At 40.8% G+C, this 22,979-nt stretch overlaps 1 protein-coding gene across 4 annotated transcripts in view; it reads left to right on the top strand.

Annotated features, from left to right (window-relative positions):
• The window catches only part of ELMOD1 (ELMO domain containing 1), a 76,626-nt gene extending 61,235 nt beyond the window's left edge, over positions 1 to 15,391 (top strand). For 3 of the 4 annotated variants that reach the window (XM_054015535.1, XM_054015533.1, XM_054015534.1), the window contains 5 exons: positions 295 to 363; positions 818 to 841; positions 5,691 to 5,741; positions 7,074 to 7,207; positions 14,723 to 15,391. In XM_054015535.1, coding sequence (XP_053871510.1) covers positions 295 to 363; positions 818 to 841; positions 5,691 to 5,741; positions 7,074 to 7,207; positions 14,723 to 14,895 — 451 coding nt within the window. In that variant the 3' untranslated portion in view covers positions 14,896 to 15,391. The remainder of the gene's footprint in view (positions 1 to 294; positions 364 to 817; positions 842 to 5,690; positions 5,742 to 7,073; positions 7,208 to 14,722) is intronic. The other variant, XM_054015536.1, reaches the window with a different exon arrangement.
• Positions 15,392 to 22,979: the final 7,588 nt, after the last annotated feature.

Here is a 22,979-nt window from a genome sequence, read left to right as displayed (position 1 = left end):
CTCTGTAGCTGGGGCTGTAACAGACTGTTATCCTGTGTATATCAGGGACAGAGGTGGGACATGTAACATGCACTCCTTAATATGTACGTAAAGAGATCTGGATACTTTATATATACACACTGATAGTTTTAAAAATATATTAAAGCATTTTATATAGCATCGTACCTATGCAGAACTGCCCTTGGCAATATTTGAAAAGACTGGGACTATTGTATGAGCATAGCTTGCCAGGATTAAGAATTTCCTGACTTTGTTCACAAATCACATTAAGTAGTTTAATGTGTGCACCTACAGATATTTTGCCGAACGGGATGCTGCAGTAGCTCAGCAAGTTCTTTCTGATTCTCTTCAGCCGAAATACAGGTAATGCTTGAGGCTAACAATAAATTGGCTTCAAATAAATTTTTGTTAGACTTGCTTGCTTGGGTATTGCCATATGCTGTCTCTGGGGCTGTCTACGTGGAGAGTTAATGCACGGCACGGTGGGGTGTAAATCTAGAGCACCCTAGCCTGCCGCGCACTAACTGGCCATACAGACCCTGCTGTCATGTACTAAAAGTTCCCTAGTGCGCTTTGACCTACTGCTGTTTGAAATGCTAACTCTCCTTACAGACAAGCCCCTGTCTCTAAATTAAAATAGCTAGCTACTGTAAATTAATCAGATTGAGAGGACAAACTCATGTATTCATGTACTGAATCAGACATATAGTTTATTTTATTGCTAAATATTTTAATTTTATTCCATATTCTTTTAATTTTAAGCTACTTATCTTTTTATGTGCTTTTTTTTAATTCTCTCTTGTCTTTCACAATGAAGGGAAGTCACTAAAGAGGAGCTAAGGTATTGTTTTCTCTCCTTTCAGTTTTGTAAGATTTTACATGTAAATAAAGATCAAACCATATTTGGAGTAAACCCAACATTTATCCAAGTATACTCCAAGGGTGTACTTGATGTATTCCCTTCTTTAGCTCAATGCTGCAGTGGTCACCAAATCTTGCTGGCTGTACAAGAATATGGTGCAATTAAACATGCTGATGTATATAAGATCAAATGTCAGCCTTGCTTCATCATATTTAAAGCAGATTCTGCGTATTGTAGCTACAACTGGTCAAATTATTTGTTGCAAATGAAATGTGTGATAAATTTAGCTCTTTAATTAAAATTCTCAGGTCATGCAAACGGTTCCAGACTTCTGTGACCCTGACTTACTAGTCAGAAGTATTTGCCAAATAGTTTGGGCTAACAGTTTTAATCTTACAAGTTGTTCATGTCAACTGTCTGCTATTCTGCTTAATTGTGATCACCTGGCTACATTAGCACTGCCATACCAGTGGTCAGTGTCAGATACATTAGAAGAAGGTGCAAGAAGCTAATCTAATGGGTAATAATGGAAAAGCCTATCTGTAGGGAAAGATTTCTGCCCCTCCTCCCCAAACGCTCAGGCAGTTAGTTGCCCAAAAGAACAAAAATGTTTATCCCTTGTGTTCTCATTATCCACATAAAGAATCCATTTTTTAGTCCTGCTAAGCTCTTGGCCTCTCTAATACCTTGTGACAATGAGTTCCACATGTACTGCATAAAATATCACTTCGTGTTATCATTTTTAAATTTGTTTGTGTCAATGGATGTCTCCTTGCTCTTGTAGTAAGAGAATATGAAAATTGAAGCGATCAATTAACTTCTCGGTGCAGTTCCTTAATTTATATACATCTATCATGTGTCTCCTTTAATTCATCTCATCATTAAATGTTTGTGTAGTATACAAGGCAAGCACAAAGTATTATTAAGGCCTGTCAGAACCAGCAGTAGGAATAGGATTTGAGACTACCTGACTCCTAGGCCAGTAGTCTTTTTATATCTTATTTATTTTTATTTAAGCAACGGGGAGAGGTGAGTCCATACAGAAGTTATAGGTTTCAGAGTGGTAGCTGTGTTAGTCTGTATCAGCAAAAATAATGAGGAGTCCTTGTGGCACCTTAGAGACTAACAAATTTATTTGAGCATAAGCTTTCATGAGCTAGAACCCACTTCACCAGATGCATGAAGTGGAAAATACAGGAGCAGGTATAAATACATGAAAGGATGGGTGTTGCCTTACCAAGTGTGAGGTCAGTCTAACGAGACAAGTCACTTAACAGCAGGATACCAAGGCAGGAAAGATAACTTTTGAAGTGGTAATGAGTGGTCCATTTCAGACAGTTGATAAGAAGGTGTGAGTAACAGTAGGGGGAAATTAGTATTGGGGAAAATAGGTTTAGATTTTGTAATGACCCAACCATTCCCAGTCTTTATTCAGGCCTAATATGATGGCGTCCAGTTTGCAAATTAATTCCAGTTCTGCAGTTTCACGTTGGAGTCTGTTTTTGAAGTTTTTTTGTTGAAGAATTGCCACTTTTAGGTCTGTTATTGAGTGACCAGAGAGATTGAAGTGTTCTCCTACTGGTTTTTGACTGTTATGATTCCTGATGTCTGATTTGTGTCCATTTATTCTTTTGAGTAGAGACTGTCCGGTTTGGCCAATGTACATGGCAGAGGGGCATTGCTGGCACATGATGGCATATATCGCATTGGTAGATGTGCAGGTGAACGAGCCCCTGATGGTGTGGCTGATGTGATTAGGTCCTATGATGGTGTCCCTTGAATAGATATGTGGACAGAGTTGGCGCCGGGGTTTGTTGCAGGGTCGCTTACAGACAGCTCCCCAACTTGAAGCAAATACTCACCAGCAACTACACACCACACAACAAAAACACCAACCCAGGAATCAAACCCTGCAACAAACCCTGGTGCCAACTCTGTCCGCATATCTATTCAAGGGACACCATCATAGGACCTAATCATGTCAGCCATAATCACCATCAGCCATAACCACTAAGAAGTGTTAAATAAAATCATAAATAGATAATAAATAATCTCAGCCTGTCAGCTGCATTAACCAGTCAGAAGTGGTAACAAATGATCTCAGCCAGCCATTAAATCAAACCAGTTGGAAAACTCTTTTCCAGACTCTCTACTTTTGATAGCCCCGTGCCACAAGTACTCCTGTTCTTCTTTTTGCGGATACAGACTAACACGGCGGCTACTCTGAAACCACTTCTTCTTAGTGCTTTTCATAATAAACAAGTGTGAATTTTATCATAAACATGCCTTTTTGAGTGCCGTAGTCCAAATAATTTTCAGTTCTCAGAAAAATTGCAATAAGCAATCCTAGATGAAACCAGCTGTTAGTGTTGTAAGGCACTGACAATAATCCGCGCACCTTTAGATAGAATGCAGTGTCTGTCCCACAGCACAGCTGTGTAGGACTGGAAGTGAAAGGCAGCAGAGGAGGTATTTAGGTAGCCAAAGTGTAACTCCTTCAATGAGAATTTGGTTAGGATATTCATTTTATATTTCATCGGAACCATGGCTTTTCTCTCCGCACGTGGGTTTGGTATTGATTCATTGTGTGTTGCTATTGAATTGCCAAAACCACTTCCTGCAGCACTTTCCTTAGAAGTCTCCCATCTAAAGACTATCCTGGCCTGACCCACCTTAGTTTGTGAAAGCTTTGTTTTGTTTGTTAATTTCGATAAATTATAAATTATTTCTATTTTAAAAAAAAAACTACTTCCTAATTTGCAATATTGTAAACATAGAACCAATTATTATACCCAAGGCAAAAAATATTTTACACCTAATGTGAGCTTTCTCTTGGAAATGTTTCTATTGCATGGAAGCCAGTAGTAATATTTAATGTTCGATAAAATTGATTCAAAATGACCACACTATATTGTTGCCAAAGACATTTATATCTTAGCAAAATCTGAAAAGAGCCATTTCCTACAGACCTTAGCTTTGTATCTTTGTTATTATACACAGCTTCTTTTTAATCTCTTTATTAAGTTTAGTTTGTTTTATTTTTAGCAGAGTTTGCTTCATTTCCAGTTGGTCTTACCCAATCTTTATATTGCTCACTCTATGGATGGGGGACAGTTTTTTGTTTTTGTTTTGTTTTTTTTACCATTACCATCTTCATGAAAGGAAATTTGTCTTTGCTAATAAACAGGGTGTTATGTTCATTTTTAAATGGTTTTGTCCTTCAGTGTAAAAAAAATAAAGATCTTAATTAAAATTTTCATTAGTTTACATGGCAAATTGAATTTGGATTATGAACCTTTCTATGCTAGGGAATTTTGCACCAATGTAGCTACGCAAGCACTATGTATATTCCAATGGCCCATTTGTGAGACGGGGAATATGAATTCCATTAGTATTCTTCATTTACGTGTTACATTACTTAGAAACCTTTTGGAATGCTGTATATGAGCATGTGTGCTCCATCCTTGAAAGAGCATCCACAAGAGGGTAAAATGCTTCTAGTGATGCTCTTTGTGTTTGCTGATGTGTTTGTTTAGTGGTTGTGCTGGTGTTCATGTGATGATGATGAATGTTGCTTCTGTTTCTATTGAATTGTATTACTGGTCTATCTTCTCATTTAGCAATTTGTTATCTTCATTTGAAGACACCACTGAGCCTGTTCCACCTTCCACTATGATAATATGACACTAAATGTGGACACTTTTAAACGTGGTGTCTCCTTCACTGGATCAGTAATAAACCCCCTTCAGTCTTTCACCAAATTGCATGAGATGAAAACAAAGTTTTGGCGATTGGGAAGATAAGCAGATCAGATTCTGATGAATGTGTGCACGAATCCTTGTTCTGCTAATATCTTTAATATCTTTTGGAGGACTAAATGTGGATCTTTCTAATTGTGCAAAAATTATTCTAAATGATATGTACACGGAAGTATGTACTGTATAATATAGTCTGATTTCTCACAATTCAGGTGCAATCTAAACATGGCATGTGACTGTATTGTTTGCACTCAAGTATATTTCCCTATAGTGGGTCCAAACTCTGAAAATTCTCCTTAGTACTTATTCGGGCAAAACTCCCATTAATGTCATTGGGATTTGGCATATACAGTTCAGCTATGCCAGTGAAATCTTAGTTAATTGACACTTGTAAACTGTATCAAATTGCCCTTTCTAGAAATCTTTCCATTGTCAAACCCTAGTTACATCCTGAAAGATAAAGAAGTTCCTGTGTTAGTTGTCTGTTGAGTGATGTGTAAGCATCTAAAAACTGCTCTAGACTTCCTTGTAATTAGGCATTAAATATGGCTGCTTTTTAATTTACTCAGATTAATAAAAAGCATATTTTTTAAGATAACATTTCCCCTGTCCATTCGCTATTGGAGAAGTACTATTTTTCATGTTTGTTTCAAGTGGTTCATGTCATGTATATCTTGGAGAACACCAAAGGCGCTAAAGTCATCCTTGATCAAAGTTAAAAGAAATGTAGAGTTTTCAACACTTGTTCAAGTTTAACTGAGGTGGACCATCTTTTTGAAGAGGATACAGAATAAATTGATTTTGACTGGGAGAATAGCATAGCCACAGCCTCCTTTCAGATTGCACTGATGAGAACAATACATGGATGATGCTATAAGTCAAGGCAGCTAATCTCACTTCAAACCTATTATACCAGTTTGATCAAACTACGGCAAAATCATAGAAGCAAAGTAAAATACTTCTAGACAGCTCAACTGCACTTAAAATACCCAGCCTGTGCTAGATAACATTACAGTATAAAACAAATTGGAAAGCAGTGTATGGTAACATCTGAATTCATTTTTTTTCAGCCAATTCAGCAAAGCTGAATGGGAGAAGAAAAAGTTTGATAAGGCAATTGGGTAAGTACAAGATCTTTAAAAATAAGTTGACATAAGCACAATTATGCTGATTGATGTTGTGCATGTAAAAATCTGTTCTTTTTAAAAATTGAATTTAAAAAGTTTTTTTATAATGAAATTTCAGTATTAACAACACCATTTATTATTTTATGCTTATCTTAGCCATACGGTGATTATAGCTAATGTACTACTTTTCTAATTGCTTCTTAGTAACTGGAAGGACTTCTTAAAATAAGCCTTTACTTGTGACTGTGTATAACTGCACATATCAAGGGTTGAATAAACCTCATGAGGTAGGGTCTCACTTTTGACTGTGACATAGACAAGTTGTGATTTATGAACAGGCCACTTGCCAGCAACTGTAATAACAGGATGAGTGGCCTGGGATAAGTGATGTGGGATTTCTAAGCCATGATTTTGGCATTACTGTATTACTTCCTTTGTTTAATGAGAAACACAAATCAAGGGATAATGTCCTTTTTCTTAACACAAGGACCATATTGACTGCTTATTAAAATTCATCTTCCCTGATCATTCACTTTCTTGACTGTGTAGGATGTTGCCCCATTATGCAGATAATTCATTTCCATTTCAAACAGGTCTTTGATCTACAGTGAGGTAACTGAATCATTATACTAGAGATTTATTTACATGTTGTCTGGACTTTTCCCAACAGCAAAGTAAACCTATGGGCATTCAAAGAATATTTTATCCATTTTTATCATTTCCAGTGTCTGCTGGGACGAGCAGGGAGCCTATGCATATTTTTCAACCGGATCTTTTTATATGTTTAAAGAGACTGTGTAATACCCTCCTAGGAAGAGTTTTGTTAATCTCATGCTGGTCCAAATCTGACATTCTTAACTGTTGGGGTAACTATGTATGTACAATATAGGTGGTAGTTTAAAGTGTAGCAGGGCAGTAGTAACAAATTACTTATCATAATGAAAACTGTGTCATGTGTAACACTCCCTTTCTACAATGAGTTCAAGAACACTGAGATGTTAACAAGTAGATCTTATTCCTCTTTCACAGAAATATTTCCATGGTGCTTCTGTGGAAATGATTAGCAAAATGATGAAACTATTATTTTCAGTGTGGTACAGGCAGATATCATAGGTGTAACACTGCCATTAAAATGTACAGAATAAAGAGGATAAATATTTTCTCTTGCTCTCATTTATTTTGTTCTAAGAACCTTGTCAGATAAGAGGAAAATTACCCAAAGTCAAGCATTATTCTTAAAAACAAAATCTGTGGTACATTTATATCTCCCAGCCTTTTAGTTTCACCAGCATTTCCTATAAATCCTACTCCTTGCTTTTCTTCCAGCTACTCTTTTGCTATTGTTGGCATTAACATAACTGACCTTGCATACAACCTGCTTGTGAGTGGTGCGCTGAAGACCCATTTCTACAATGTTGCTCCAGAGGCTCCGACGTTATCCCATTTCCAACAGACTTTCTGTAAGTTTTTGTTTTGTTTGCATTACCAGTAACACTTTCTTAAAATCACTCAGGGCTGGTGAATTGCATGGAACAACATTGGTGCAGCACGGATGGGCATCATCCTAACATTATTTTATCTTTGTGATGTTTGGACCCCGGAGCATACTGTGTAGGTTGTTGTGCAAAACAGACAGGTGAACGAGTTCAGGAAAAAGGGAAAAAAAATTTGACAGAGCCGTACAAAAGGAATCTTCCCATCTATCCAAGCCAGACCCATCTCTCTTAATATAATCTCATATTGGCTTTTCAGTGCTTACCTGCAGAACATCTGTGATAGAGATACATTACAGAGCAGGGATTCAGCACTGTAAACAGGAGTGATGAACTGACACATTGGCAGCTGGACCTTTTTCAGGAGTATAGTGTTCAGAGGTAAATGTTCCTAGTTCTTATGTCACCCACATGGTATAGGCGATCCTGTTCTCTTTGGACAGCCTTCCACTACCTCAGCACACTGGTGATTAGGATCTGAATTGTAGCTTTAAAGAAAAATTGAAAATTGAACTTAAAAAATGGGCTTTTCAGGATGAGAAATCCTGTAAATGGTTTGGAGGTCCTAGTGACGGTACGGGGAATCATAGAATCATGGGGTTCAAAGAGACCTCAGGAGATCATCTAGTCCAACCCCCTGCTCAAAGTAGGACCTAATCCCCAACTAAATCATCCCAGCCAGGGCTTTGTCAAGCCTGACCTTAAAAACCTCTAAGGAAGGAGATTCCACCACCTCCCTAGGTAACCCATTCCGGTGCTTCACCACCCTCCTAGTGAAAAAGTTTTTCCTAATATCCAACCTAAACCTCCCCCACTGCAACTTAAGACCATTACTCCTTGTTCTGTCATCTGCTACCACTGAGAACAGATCCATCCTCTTTGGAACCTCCTTTCAGGTAATTGAAAGCAGCTATCAAATCCCCCCTCATTCTTCTCTTCTGCAGACTAAACAATCCCAGTTCCCTCAGCCTCTCCTCATAAGTCATGTGCTCCAGCCCCCTAATCATTTTTGTTGCCCTCTGCTGGACTCTTTCCAATTTTTCCACATCCTTCTTGTAGTGTGGGACCCAAAACTGGACACAGTACTCCAGATGCTCGGATTGCTATCCCTTCCTGCTTCTCCACATGGGCACTAATGATACTGCTAAGAATGACCTTGAGTGGATCACTGCAGACTACGTGGTTCTGGGAAGAAGGGTAAAGGAGTTTGAGGCACAAATGATGTTCTCGTCCACCCTCCCTGTTGAAGTAAAAGACCTGGGTAGAGACCGTTGAATTGTGGAAGTCAACGAATGGCTACACAGGTGGTGTTGGAGAGAAGGCTTTGGATTCTTTGACTATGGGATGGTGTTCCAAGAAGGATTGCTAGGCAGAGACGGGCTCCACCTAACGAAGACAGGGAAGAGGATCTTCGCAAGCAGGCTGGCTAACTTAGTGAGGAGGGCTTTAAACTAGGTTTACCGGGGGAAGGAGACCAAAGCCCTGAGGTAAGTGGGGAAGTGGGATACCGTGAGGAAGCACGAGCAGGAGAGCGCAAGAGGGGAGGACTCCTGCCTCATACTGAGAAAGGAGGATGATCAGCGATTTATCTTCAGTGCCTATACACAAATGCAAGAAGCCTGGGAAACAAGCAGGGAGAATTGGAAGTCCTGGCACAGTCAAGGAACTATGATGTGATTGGAATAAGAGAGACTTGGTGGGATAACTCACATGACTGGAGTACTGTCATGGATGGATATAAACTGTTCAGGAATGACAGGCAGAGCAGAAAAGGTGGGGGAGTTGCACTGTATGTAAGACAGCAGTATGTCTGCTCAGAGCTCCAGTATGAAACTGTAGAAAAACCTGAGTCTCTGGATTAAGTTTAGAACTGTGGCAACAAGGGTGATGTCGTGGTTGGAGTCTGCTATAGACAACCAGACCAGGGGAATGAAGTGGACGAGGCTTTTTTCAGGCAACTAACAGAAGTTACTAGATCACAGGCCCTGGTTCTCATGGGGGACATGAATCACCCTGATATCTGCTGGGAGAGCAATACAGCAGTGCACAGACAATCCAGGAAGTTTTTGGAAAGTGTAGGGGACAATTTATTAGTGCAAGTGCTGGAGGAACCAACTAGGGGCAGAGCTCTTCTTGACCTGCTACTCACAAACAGGGAAGAATTAGTAGGGGAAGCAAAAGTGGATGGGAACCCGGGAAGCAGTGACCATGAGATGGTGGAGTTCAGGATCCTGACACAAGGAAGAAAAAAGAGCTGCAGAATACAGACCCTGAACTTCAGAAAAGCAGACTTTGACTCCCTCAGGGAACTGATGGTCAGGATCCCCTGGGAGAATAACATGAGGGGAAAAGGAGTCCAGGAGAGCTGGCTGTGTTTTAAAGAATCCTTATTGAGGTTGCAGGAACAAACCATCCCGATGTGTAGCAAGAACAGTAAATGTGGCAGGCGACCAGCTTGGCTTAACAGTGAAATCCTTGCTGATCTTAAACACAAAAAAAAGAAGCTTACAAGAAGTGGAAGATTGGACAAATGACTAGGGAGGAGTATAAAAATATTGCTCAGACATGCAGGAGTGAAATCAGGAAAGCCAAATCACACTTGGAGTTGCAGCTATCAAAAGATGTTAAGAGTAACAAGAAGGGTTTCTACAGGTATGTTAGCAACAAGAAGAAAGTCAAGGAAAATGTGGGCCCCTTACTGAATGAGGGAGGCAACCTAGTGACAGAGGATTTGGAAAAAGCTAATGTACTCAATGCTTTTTTTGCCTCTGTCTTCACAAACAAGGTCAGCTCCCAGACTACTGCACTGGGCAGCACAGTATGGAGAGGAGGTGACCAGCCTTCTGTGGAGAAAGAAGTGGTTCAGGACTATTTAGAAAAGCTGGACAAACACAAGTTCACGGGGCCGGATGCGCTGCATCCAAGGGTGCTAAAGGAATTGGCGGATGTGATTGCAGAGCCATTGGCCATTATTTTGAAAAATCATGGCAATCGGGGGGGAGGTCCCAGATGACTGGAAAAAGAATAACATAGTGCCTATCTTTAAAAAATGGAAGGAGGAGGATCCAGGGAACTACAGGCCAATCAGCCTCACCTCAGTCCCTGGAAAAATCATGGAGCAGGTCCTCAAGGAATCCATTTTGAAGCACTTCAAGGAGAGGAAAGTGATCAGGAACAGTCAGCATGGATTCACCAAGGGCAAGTCATGCCTTACTAACCTAATTGCCTTCTATGATGAGAGAACTGGCTCTGTGGATGAGGGGAAAGCAGTGGATGTTATTCCTTGACTTTAGTAAAGCTTTTGATACGGTCTCCCACAGTATTCTTGCCAGCAAGTTAGAGAGGTATGGGCTGGATGAATGGACTATAAAGTGGATAGAAAGCTGGCTAGATCGTCGAGCTCAACGGGTAGTGATCAATGGCTCCATGTCTAGCTGGCAGCCAGTATCAAGTGGCCCCAAGGGTCGGTCCTGGGGCCGGTTTTGTTCAATATCTTTATTAATGATCTGGAGGATGGTGTGGATTGCACCCTTAGCAAGTTTGCAGATGACATTAAACTGGGAGAAGTGGTATATACGCTGGAGGGTAGGGATAGGATACAGAGGGACCTAGACAAATTAGAGGATTGGGCCAAAAGCAATCTGATGAGGTTCAACAAGGACAAGTGCAGAGTCCTGCACTTAGGACGGAAGAATCCCATGAACTGCTATAGACTTGGGACCGAATGCCTAGGCAACAGTTCTGCAGAAAGGGACCTAGAGGTTACAGTGGACGAGAAGCTGCATATGAGTCAACAGTGTGCCCTTGTTGCCAAGAAGGCTAACAGCATTTTGGGCTGTATAAGTAGGAGCACTGCCAGCAGATCAAGGGACGTGATCATTCCCCTCAATTCAGGAAAGGAGGTCCAGAAGTAACTAAAGAAGGGTCTGCCTGAACTATGAAAGAGTAAGTTCTAGAATTAACTAGTAGGCAGCAGTCGGTAGCTGCTGATGGGTGAGGGTAGGAAAGGGAGTGAATTAATGGATGAAAGGGGGGGTGTGAAACATGGGTTAGAATGAGAAGGAGCTGAAAATAAAATGGAAAATATATAAGCAAGCATTTGGTAACGAGGAAGTTGAAGGTGTTAGATTTTTTTCTCAAGTAGGATCATCAGAGACAAAAGGAATGGAAATAGTGTCAATAACTGTATTGCTTGTTCCCCCTTTCTGATGTTGTTTGGTTAGATGACAATAAGATCTTTGGCACTGAGACCGGTCTTATTTTATGTCTGTAAAGTGCCTTACATGCTTCTGGCTGTTAGATACAGTAAATAATAAATCGTAAAGTGCTTCAAATATTCACTAACTCTCTTTGAAACTGTGCTACTGTAAAAGACGAGTCATTACCCTGTGGGCAAGCTCCATACACCAGCAAGGATCAGCCCGTGTGGTTTTGTGATGAATTCTGGGCTGTCGCAGCTGACTGGAGCTGGCTGGCACAAATTCAGGGGAGCTAACATTTTTATTGTGTGTCATGTGACATTCAGATACAAAGATTCCACTATAATTTCTGCAGACTACAGGTGAATGTGTGTGTTTAAGGTAAGTTTACAATGAGTTGTTTGCCAAACAAAGAGGAACAGATACTTCAACGTTTCAAAGGCCCTTTCTCTGAGGACTCTGGGAGTCTTTCTCATTGATGCTGTCCAGTCATCAGTTTCTGCAAATCCCTTCTTGGCCAGTGTGCCTTAGTTTTTTGAATGAGTGAGTGGATCTTTTGGATAGGCTCACGTTGTTTTCACATTATCTGTTATCTCCAGTGTTGCTGCATCCACAAAGTTTTAAGTAATTTTTACACTTTAGAAATGCCTTTCCGGAGGTGACTGCTTGTTTTCTGTGCTCCAGTGCTCAGCTCCAGCCACCAGGTGTCACTGTTCTGCTTGTTGATCCCATTGCAGTTGCTTCTTTCTTCTCCCATCTTTACTGCTACCCTACAATTCCATCTTATTTCACTGCCTACTCTGTGTGCCTACAAAAACAGGGGAGCTCCCTGGCGAGACATGAAGATAGTTTGGGAGTAGGCCCAACAGGGTTAAGAAATTACATTTACCACCCTCTGTCCTGGCTTAATGCTGCGCAGTGGGATAAAAACCACAGGGCTAAAAATTCCAGGGTGGAGTAGACTTCCCATGCTGCTGGGGGAGGTGGTGGAGCTGCTGGGGATGTGGGGTGGCTGGAATAGTTCCAGCGTGGTGGGATTGTGTGTGGGAAGAATGTCAGGATATATGTGGAGAAGGAGTGCTGCTTTCTTTATGATCAAATATCTGACAGACTGACCACGCCAAATATATATTATTCTTATGCCAGTCTCGTTTGGGAAGTCGGAAGCCTTATGAACTGTTTTTTTTCACTCACTCACACAGTTCTGTATGAGTCCTTGCTACACTGACACTTTTCCCCCATGACCTTAGTCATCCTAGGTTTCAACTAATTGAATGCAGCTGAGAAAAATTGAAACACAATTAGGCTGCAGTAAATGCCTGCAGGCTGCATGTCTGAATCTGAAAGTCAAAATTACAATGCACAGCAAACACTGTTTCTAGGTGAAAGAATACAATAGCTGTACTGATTTGACCTCTCAAACACTGGGCCAAATTCTGTTCTCGTCTGCACCCATCCAGTCCTCCTGGACTTTGGTGGGTTTGCCTGGGTGTAACTGAGTGCGGAATTTGACTGACTATTCCCAGGGCAGCACTGAAATCTCTTGATACTACAAGCAATGCACTCAATTCTATATCATTAATTAATATGAAATTCCTTTTGACGTAATAAAAACGACCCTGCACGCTGAACACCAAGCCACTTCTCATGCTGTATAAATAATAATCCCTTTGAAACGCCCGGATCTGTCCGTGAGAAGCCCAACCATAATATATTTCCCTTTAATAATAATTTTTAAAGCTATTTTGCTGAGCTAGGTTTTTCCTTCAAAGAAAAACCTTGCAGCTTTAGGAGGAGAATCTGTCTGCCCAAGTACATGAAAATGGTTTGGTTTATAAAATGGAATCCACTGTGTAGCTTGTAAAGTCTAGCAATAAGTTACCATTTTGGAGTGAATAGACTGAGATGTTTATCAAACCAAAGATGGAATAAAGTACATAACAAAAGTGTCCTGGAATAAGTTCTGATAGAGCAAAGCCCGTGGCATATGCTTAAGTCCATCCCTATTTAGGAAAGCACATAAGGTTGTGTGTAAGGCCTGTTGGCTTCAAGCACATGCTTAAGTGCTTTGCTGAACTTGACTACACAACCCATAGTATTTCTTGACACAGCTGTTTGTTGACAATGTTGTACCTCCAGACCACTGCTGGGAAGGTGATGCAGAAATCACAGATGGTCACAGAGGGAGCAAAGAATAAAAAAAGGCTTTAAAAAAAAAAAGAATGCCTATATCAGGGCAGGTATCATAGGGTATATGTTTATCTCATGCCTTTTCCCTACACAAGGGAGGTTTGCCAACACCAATTATTTCTTTCCCCTGGCATTTGTCTCGCCACGATTATGTGCAAACCCAATATGGTGGAATCCTTTATTCATGTTTAGAAAGACAAGTGTAAAACTGAATGTTCCTGGCAAAGATCCAGTAACTAGTTGCTTTCAGACAGTAAATTATGTTAACTCACAATTCATAAATTAAATGGTTTTTAAGTGTAAGGCTTGTTCAGTAAATATTTTATAATAGACACTTCCCTAGAGGCTGTTTATAATGTAGAGTAAGTGTTGTTTCATAGATATTTGAGCATGAGAATAATTAAATATAAACAAAAGATGCTTGGTAAAGACTGATTCTTATTGTCATCTCTTAATACTTATAGCCTGCAGTTTAATATTAAAATATATTTTGTATTTCACTTGGTTTATCCAGGCACAAGTTAACAATTCTATAACTGCATCTGGTAATTTGATAGATTTATTTTAGTTATTTATTGGTAAAATTAGGCCATTTCATTGATATAAGTAGCAATAAAAATTTTGTTTAAAGTTTGCATTAGGCAATTGAGTAATCTTTCAAAAGTGCTTCTCTAAATTCAGGCCTTAATTCAAGACAACATCCTAATTTGGGAAAGCTTTAAAACACATGAGTAAGTGTCCTCCTGAATGGGGGCTCTTGGTGTCATAAAATTAGTACATTTTCTTCTGTTAAGAAGTAAATTGTAGTAATTCCATTACTATTGCTAGCAGATCTATGTGTTGTTTTGTTTTAATTATTTGAAGATGCCTCTTAGAAGCTTGTTTTAATATTGTATGCTGTAGTGCTTCATTTCTTAGTATGACTAACACAACTTCATTAAATACTGTAATACATTAGACTTCAATAGTACTAGTTTCACCTACCTCACAATATGCATTATGATTTCTGATTGCAGTGCTTGCTATTCTACAGACTAAAGGGAACAACTTTACCTGTGTTCTAATTCTTTAAATATTGAATTCTTTTTATTAGGCTATTTGGTGCATGAATTCCATAAATTCTGGATTCAAGAAGATCCACTGGACATAATGGAGTTTAACCGTGTGCGAGAGAAATTTCACAAGCGAATTTTAAAACAGCTCCAGAATCCAGACATGGCTTTGTGCCCTCACTTTGCTGCCTCAGAAAGCTTAATCAACATGTAGTCATTCACTTGATTTGATTTGAGAACACTGCCTCACTCTTCTCTTAGGTCACACTTTAGATTATCACTAACATATTGAATGACCATGGCGATTGTATGCATGCCTTTTGGTGCAGTATTCATCTATTTTTGTCATAAACATTAGATCCCCTTACACGTCTCTTTCCAGGGGATTTCTCATTAAATGGGTGCTCATATTGCGGCATTATGCAGTGTTACGTTCTGAATTGATGTCCAGGTATCAAGAGTTTTCTATTTTTTTAGACCTTTTTTCCCATAATTCGGCATTGAAGAACTGTATTTCTCTAGCTGTGTTTTGTATATGTGGAATAATTATCTGAATCTTGTATTGTGAAAGCCTTTTAACTTATTGATCTGTTTTGTGATAACTACTGACATTTCAAGCAAAGTACATGTTTGGACTTCATCTAGAAGATAATGTATGTAACTTTAATCTAATGCAGAAAAACACATTAAAGACCAATTTTTTCCATGCATTCATACATGCTTCATGAAAAATTAATGAGGTTTGAGGCACTTCAATGGGAACAATTTATTTAAAATATGCAGAATTGCCATGGGACTCCACAGCTGCATGAATATGAAATGAGCTGAAGACTGCTGCATTCATAGTGAAGAGCAAATATATTCATAATGACTGAACACCTCAGGTGCCATCTTTACAAAAAGTTGCATAGGGTTGGAGCCACCCAGCACCCACTAGCGCAGGAGTTCTCAAACTGGGGGTTGGGACCCCTCAGGGGGGTCACAAGGTTATTACATGGGGGGTCGTGAGCCGTCCGCCTCCACCCCAAACTCCGCTTTGCCTCCTGCTTTTATAATGGTGTTAAATATATTTTAAAGTGTTTTTAATTTATAAGGGAGGTCGCACTCAGAGGCTTGCTGTGTGGAAGGGGTCACCAGTACAAAAGTGTGAGAACCACTGCACTAGCACATCTAAATTCCTGTGCACAAGGGGTTAATATTTCACATGTCTGAAATGCAGCATGATTTGATCATGTTTTGCTTGGAAAGTTCAGGGGAGCGGTTTTTTGGAAGTATTGAAATTGAAGTATTGAAAACTTTGCTTTGTGTTCTCAACTCAATTCCCAGGAACTGTGAGAAATAATTGATTGGAAGGTTTAGAAGAAAACCATACAAGTTTCCCTGATCGCTTTAAAAAAGGTGTCTGTCACTATGATTGACCAGTGTTTACCATGGCATTTCATACCCTGTGTATTTTTTTACCTTCTGAACAATCAATTTTATTATTAGTCGAAGTTTGTGTTACCACTTGCGTATTGAGATTAATTTTGAGTATTGCCCAACTATGTGAATTATATGAATACATTATCTGTCATTCTCAATAGGGAAACAGCATGGGATTTTATTTCTAAGGTACATGCATGTAAATTAAAATGAATGTTCCTGTGCTTTCAGGGATGTCATTGGGTGAAAGGGAACATAACCATCTCAGCAGCGGTTCTCTCTGGCCAATGTGAAAAGCAATATGGGCCTGATCCAAAGCCCATTGGATCCTGTGGGAGTCTTTTCACAGGTTCTGTTCCAAAGCACATTAGTCTATTTGTGTTGTAAAAGTAGTTTGGACCAGACACTTAAAAAACAAGGAGGGAATTAGCCTTTTCTAGGAAACTCTCTAGATTTTGGTGCTGTCATTCGTGTGCTTCACAAAGATTATACAAATGTGGATCGCGTCTCCCACATAGGGCTAGACACCCACATCCTGCTCTGTTTTCATAGGCAAATCTCCCGTTGACTTTGAGGACCGTAATTTTTCCCCAATGGCTTTAGAAACTAGAGAAACTCAGAATACCCACTGTTGCACACAAGGTGCATGAAAATGGGAGAAATAAGATATTTATTTGTTCAATTATTTTGGTACTTGGTTAGCACTGATTTGGAGAGAGATTACTTACAGTATTGGGAGGACAATGCATGTAATGCCAGCAACGTTATAGTTAAATGATTTTTTTTCTGTCTCAAACTTGAAGAAAGCATCTAAACAGGGTCTGGATTAGAATTGTAAAGCATCAAAAGTTACATCTCCCTCCTCCCACACATTTAATTAATTGAGCAAAACAATCAAATTCAGGCTGCAATGTTTTGCACATAGTTGCAGCCTGCTGAAATCTTAAAAGAAGACACAACATTTGATCTACATCTGAATTTGCAAGAGAAAATCCAGGTCGGTGTTTCCTTTCTAGGGCTGATCTTCACTACGGGGAGATCGACACTGCTGCAATTGATGCAGCAGGTCTAGTGAAGACCCGCTAAATCAACGGCAGAGCACTCTCCGGTCAACCCCAGTACTCCACCTCTCTGAGAAGAGTAAGGGAAGTCGACCAGAGAGCATCTCCCGTCAACACAGTGCAATAAAGACACCAGGGTAAGTCAATCTAAGCTACGTCAACTCCAGCTATGTTATTCACGTAGCTGGAGTAGCGTAACTTCTGTCGACTTACCCCAGTAGAGAAGACAAGCCTTAATAGTGTGACTTTAACAACTATGGTATGGCTTTTCTCCAGGTGCCTGCTGCCTATACATTCAGAAAATAACATCTAGTTATGTGTCAGTGTAATGATAATCCAGTTGCTTTCATGATACTTCTGCTATCTTACAGAGAGTGGTATGCAGTGTTTTTGTAACTGTGTCAGTCACGGGATATTAGTGTGACAAGGTGGGTGAGATAACATCTTTTATTGGACCAACTTCGGTCAATGAGAGAGACAAACTTTTCAGCTTACTCAGAGCTCTTCAGGTCTGGGTTAGTTTCCCAGACCTGAAGAAGAGCTCTGTGTAAGCTTAAAAGCTGGTGTCTCTCACCAACAGAAGTTGGTCCAATAACAAAATGAGTAGTCTGCAGAGAGATGGATTTAATGGTGCTAAACATGTAATTTCCTTTTCCCTTGGAGACCCTTATCTCCCCATTGCCACCCAAGAAGCCCCACTATTTTTGTTTTGTGTATTTTATTTTATTTATTTATGTATTTTTGCAGTCCATGTTTTCCTCAGTCTTGACAGGCAGCACCCTTGGTCTTCTCGTTCTTGTCCTATCTGCAGCACAGAGTGGCTCCATCAAGATGGCTGAGAGCTATTAGGAGAGGGTGGCTCAGGGAGTCTGTGTGCTTTCTCCTACTGAGATCTGACTTCAGATCCTGCCACGCAAGAAAACGAGCTCAGTCTTGCTCCTCTTCATCCATCCCCTGAAAATGGTGCAGCAGCTGTCGTTCCACTGAGCTTGTTGAGAAGAAGTCATTTATTTTATGTTTTGCCCAGCGCTGTGCACAAATGGTCCCAACCTAAGTGTGCCCTTTTAGGTGCTACCACAATATAAACGATAAATATTGAGATCTTAGAGCCACCATCTTTCTAACCAGGAAGAGTCTTCCATCTGTCTGTCACCAGCGTTCCAGAGAGGCAGTGACGACTGGAAGACTGAGCACTGGACTGTGAGCCAGGATCTTCCCAGTTTGAATTGTGCCTTTGCCTCTTAGTCTGTGTGGATCTATCACTTAACCTCAGTGTTTCCCAATCTGTAGAATGAGGGTGTTGCTTACTCTTGGTCATGGCTTATCATTTAAAAAAAAAAAAAGTTTGTGCAACACTTTGAAGAAGTAAAATGCTCCATTTGCTAAATGTTCTGATTGTTGATACCTTGCAATCTCCAGCCACTCCTGTAGCTTTCCTAATCCTTGTTGCCAGTCATAGGACCAAGAGATTGAATTGATTAAAAATGTAACCTTGGGTCCCTGTGTCTATCAGCGTTGAGCACTGCAACTAAGCCACTAGCTTCACTTTTGCTAGTAAGAATAAGGCCTAGTCTTCACTTACCGGCTGGTCCGGCGGCACGCCATTGATGTTCTGGGATCGATTTATCGCGTCTGGTTAAGACGCGATAAATCGATCCCGGATCGATCCCGGAAGTGCTCACAGTCGGCGCCGGTACTCCAGCTCGCCAAGAGGAGTACGCGGCGTCGACGGGGGGAGACTTCCAGCCGCGTCTGGACCGCGGTAAGTCCGGACTAAGGTACTTCGAATTCAGCTACGTTATTAACGTAGCTGAATTTGCGTACCTTAGTCCGAAGTCCGGACTAAGTGGGGACCAGCCCTCAGTTATGTAGAGTACATTGTCCCTCTGTTTTCCTGGAAATACTTGAAATAATTTGAAAACTAATTGGTCAGATAGATCTTCTTGGGGTACTGTTGATGCAAAGAAACAATCATTTTGCTTGTAGTATTTAGCTTAAATGACACATTGTATTATGGCAATTTAGCTGAGCAAAGGGTGGCGAAGCCAGACTATTGGCAGAGCAAATTATAACGTGTATTTAGCTAAAGGATACTGCATGAGCACTTTACTAGGTGGAATTCCACACTGTGCATGCAGCTCAATTTTTATCAACTATGTTCTTTTTCCAGATACAACATGAACTATAGAAAATGGCATTTAGCCCTGATCCTGAACTGTCAAAATTCCCATAGATTCCAATGAGATTTGTGGGTGCTCAGCATCTCGGGACAAAGACAAAGGTTTCTATTGCACTGGAAGGGATGCTGTCAAATTGTATTGGGTCAGATTCTGATGCCTGTATTCCTGTTGAGTAGTTCCTTACCCTACAAGTTGCCCCGCTGAAGTCAGTGGGACAGTTTGCAGAATAAGATGGTATTAAACATGGGTGAAGGAACCAGCATCTTCACCATGGGGGAGGGGGTGAACCCACATTTCTTGACTTGATATCAACACCTCTTAGATTAGACTGAAATAATTTTGAAATCCAATTCCCATTTCACTGATGATGCTTCTTTTCCTGGCATTTCTTGCAGCTTCTCTTGCTTCTGTTCATAATCATTTTCACTTTCAGGTTCTCAGTGTTACTCCTGGGGGAATCCTGCGCCAAAAAATTAAAAATTCTGCACACAATATTTTAAAATTCTGCATATGTTATTTGTCAAAATAACATGATATAATCACACCAGTTTTAATTATTTTTAGTCATTTATTTCAAAATACCTGTCAGCAAATATGTCTTTAACAATAGAGACAACAAAAAAGATTCAGGAAATGTTTTTTGACAAATAGATTCCTTACTAGGCATATTAATATAGAACTCCGAGTAATAATTTATTTAAACTACAATACAGAACCGTATTTCCGGCACCTCTCAGAAGCAGTATAAAGGCGTGGGGGAGTCAGGGGTAACAGAGGAACTGAGGGAGAGGGAAGTAAATTGTTGGGAAGGAGCCTTGGTGTGAACTTGGAGGGTTGCTGGGTATGGGTGGGAAAAGTATGGAACAGTTTCTTTTTTGGGGGTTGGGGAGGAATTGTTAGGGAGCTTCCCCCATGCAGACCCTGGCTGACCCCTAGCCTCTCCCATTGAGTCAGGCATATCTGCTTCTGTCCCCATGTGTTCCTGCACCCCCATGTGTCCTTGCACCCCCTGTTCACTTGTCCCTCCACCCCCACTCAGTCACCCACTCCCGCCATCTCCATGTGGCCCTGCACCCCATCTCCATGTGGCCCTGTACCCCTTCCCCTGTCCCCATATATCTCTGTGCCCTCACTCAGCCATTCTCTGTCCTTATGTGGCCCTGCTCTTCCCCTCCCATTCAGACCCTGCCCTAGTCTGTCCTTCCTCCATTAGCCTTCATGAGCCCCTGTCTAACCCCCCCCAATACCCCATGCTGTCTGTCTCCCCATAATCCCTGTCTCCTGACCTGGCCTGCGGGGGCAGGCCCAGTGAAAAAGGCAGTATCTTTCCCTTCCCTAGCTGGCTGGGAGCAGCTGCTGTGATCTATTGCCACAGCACCCTCTGGTAGGCAAAAGGCAGAACTGCAGCAACAATTCTGAAGAGGCTTTTTTTCTGTGCAAAAAAATTAAAATATGCATGGCTCATTAATTGTGTGTGCACAGTAGCACAGAATTCCTCCAGGAGTACAGTGTTTAGTATATACAGTGTTGGAGAATACATTTGAAAACAGGGTTTATAAGAAATCATGGAAACTTTCCTCTTGGTTTTAGGTTTTCTTGTGTTTAAAAAAAATTGCCAAAGGTGAGTTCTGGTCCAAATTCAAGTTGATGGTGTCCATTTGTTTTCTGTGATTTACTTTCTAGTGTTTGTATTAGACTTAAATTAATTCGTGTTTTTATTTTTATGACCTCTTTGGTGCTTCGTTTCTGGGGCTGAAAGTTTGTAGTTCTGTGCACTCCCCTATTGTGTTCTAGTCTGTTGTGTTTAACCTTCTTTACAGGAGACATTTGACCAGATGCTAGCTTCTCATAAGCAGGGAGAGAAAACAGAGAATCTAAGCAACTAAAGGGTTTTTCTCATTTTTTGCTGCTCCCTTCCATGGGAACAGAATTGGGCTCATTTTGCTGTGCTAAAAATATCTCACTTACTCCTGGAGTAGAGAAAAGCCTTAGCTGTGAAATGCTAATTTCACTTACTATTATCAGATGTCTTAGATCCTATCTTTCTCGGTATCTATGGCTTTTGTGCCTTCAATTTGAATAAAAGATTTTAAGGGACTGTTGTGATCATCTGGTCTGCCCTCCTGTATACCACAGGCTATAGAATTTAACCCAGGGCAACCCGTAACTTCTGGTTGAGCTGAGGATCTCGCTTTTAAAGCTACCCAAGCTTAGATTCCATAGTTTAACACCAGTGCTAAATAAGTCCTATGTATTTTTATATCCAGCCACCAGTGCTGGAGTAAAGAGGATGCTGAGAGAGATCCCAGAGGCTGTTGTTGCCAAGCGCTCTACAGCAGCACCCCAGCGCTGTGAAAGGAGTCTGTGCCCAGAGGGCTTCTTTCTCCGTCTCTGCACTGGCAGGTAATTACAGACTGCTTCATGTTACATAACACAATCTTTTTTGGGTGTGGATATGGGAAAACTGCCCTGGCATTGAAAGGTTTACTGTGGTGTGATGCAGAAATGGAAGCGTGGCGCTAGCTACTGATGGAAGACGAAGAAAGGGCCATACAAAATAAGTGACATCACGTTAACTTAAGTCTGTGTGAAATAGCATGAGGGTTTCCCATCTTTCTGACCATGCCAAGATTAATTCAGCTGCCACAACATAAAGCCCTTGACTTAAATGGATTTTGTGGTGCTCTGAATTGTAGCTGTTGTCAGGGCTCCTATAGCATTGCAGGACATTGACTACTACAGAGCTATGACAGTGTGAGGTCTTTGTTTTTCTTATAGCTCTACATAAATGATACGTGTGAGTGGGAGGTATTGCTGTTAGGTATCAGCCTTTCATTTGGAGTTCTAGCTTTCTTCGGGTTTTAGTAAGTTGTTACTATTTTGTCCACTAGCTCAGAGGAGTTATTTTCACTTTGCTTTGATTGCTTTTCTTTTCCAAGGGAATGCAGTTTTTACTCATTTGCTGGCACCAGGCTATTTTTGTGTATACATAAATAAAATATACTTGTGTCCAGAAGGAGCCTTAGCTCTTGGAACATGCTATCCCTTGGCTTCTTCCTGCACCAGAGCTGCGTTGGAGAGTTGCCCAGGGTGGAGGTAGGTAGGTGGAGGATGTTGTTCTACCATAGGTTTGAGCATTCAGCTGATTTAAAGAGCCCCTGTGTACATGGGAGATGCTGTGCCATCTGCCCCAAGAGACCTTGCAGGGGAGATGGTGGAGTGGAAATGCTGGCCAGAACAATGCCCTGCCAGTGAGGAATTTTCAGCACATTGTAAATTGGGATTGCTGCAGTGTTTGGAGTACGGAGTGTGTGTATAAACTGTGGTGAATTGGGTGGCTGTGATCTGGGATTGGCGAATCTAGATCTTGTCAAGTTTTTTGTAGGCATCATAGCAAAGGAGAGTTTAAGCAGGGTATTGAAGGAGGAGACTGAGGTAGCTTGGTGGTGTTTACGGGGAGCTCCTCCCAAGTTTGAGGGGCACCAGCAGAGAAAGCAGGAAGGGGATGAAGAGGATCCTCTGAAGGAGCTATTAGAGAGATGGGAAGAGACCAAGGAGAGAAAAGACTAAAAAAAGCCCCACGAGGACAAGATTTCAAGAAGAATGTTTTCCATGGTGTCAAAGGTCAAGGAAGA

This window comes from Malaclemys terrapin, chromosome 1, assembly GCF_027887155.1.
Source record: "Malaclemys terrapin pileata isolate rMalTer1 chromosome 1, rMalTer1.hap1, whole genome shotgun sequence".
In the NCBI taxonomy this organism is placed as follows: Eukaryota; Metazoa; Chordata; order Testudines; family Emydidae; genus Malaclemys; species Malaclemys terrapin.
This window is presented reverse-complemented; position numbering and strand designations above follow the sequence as displayed.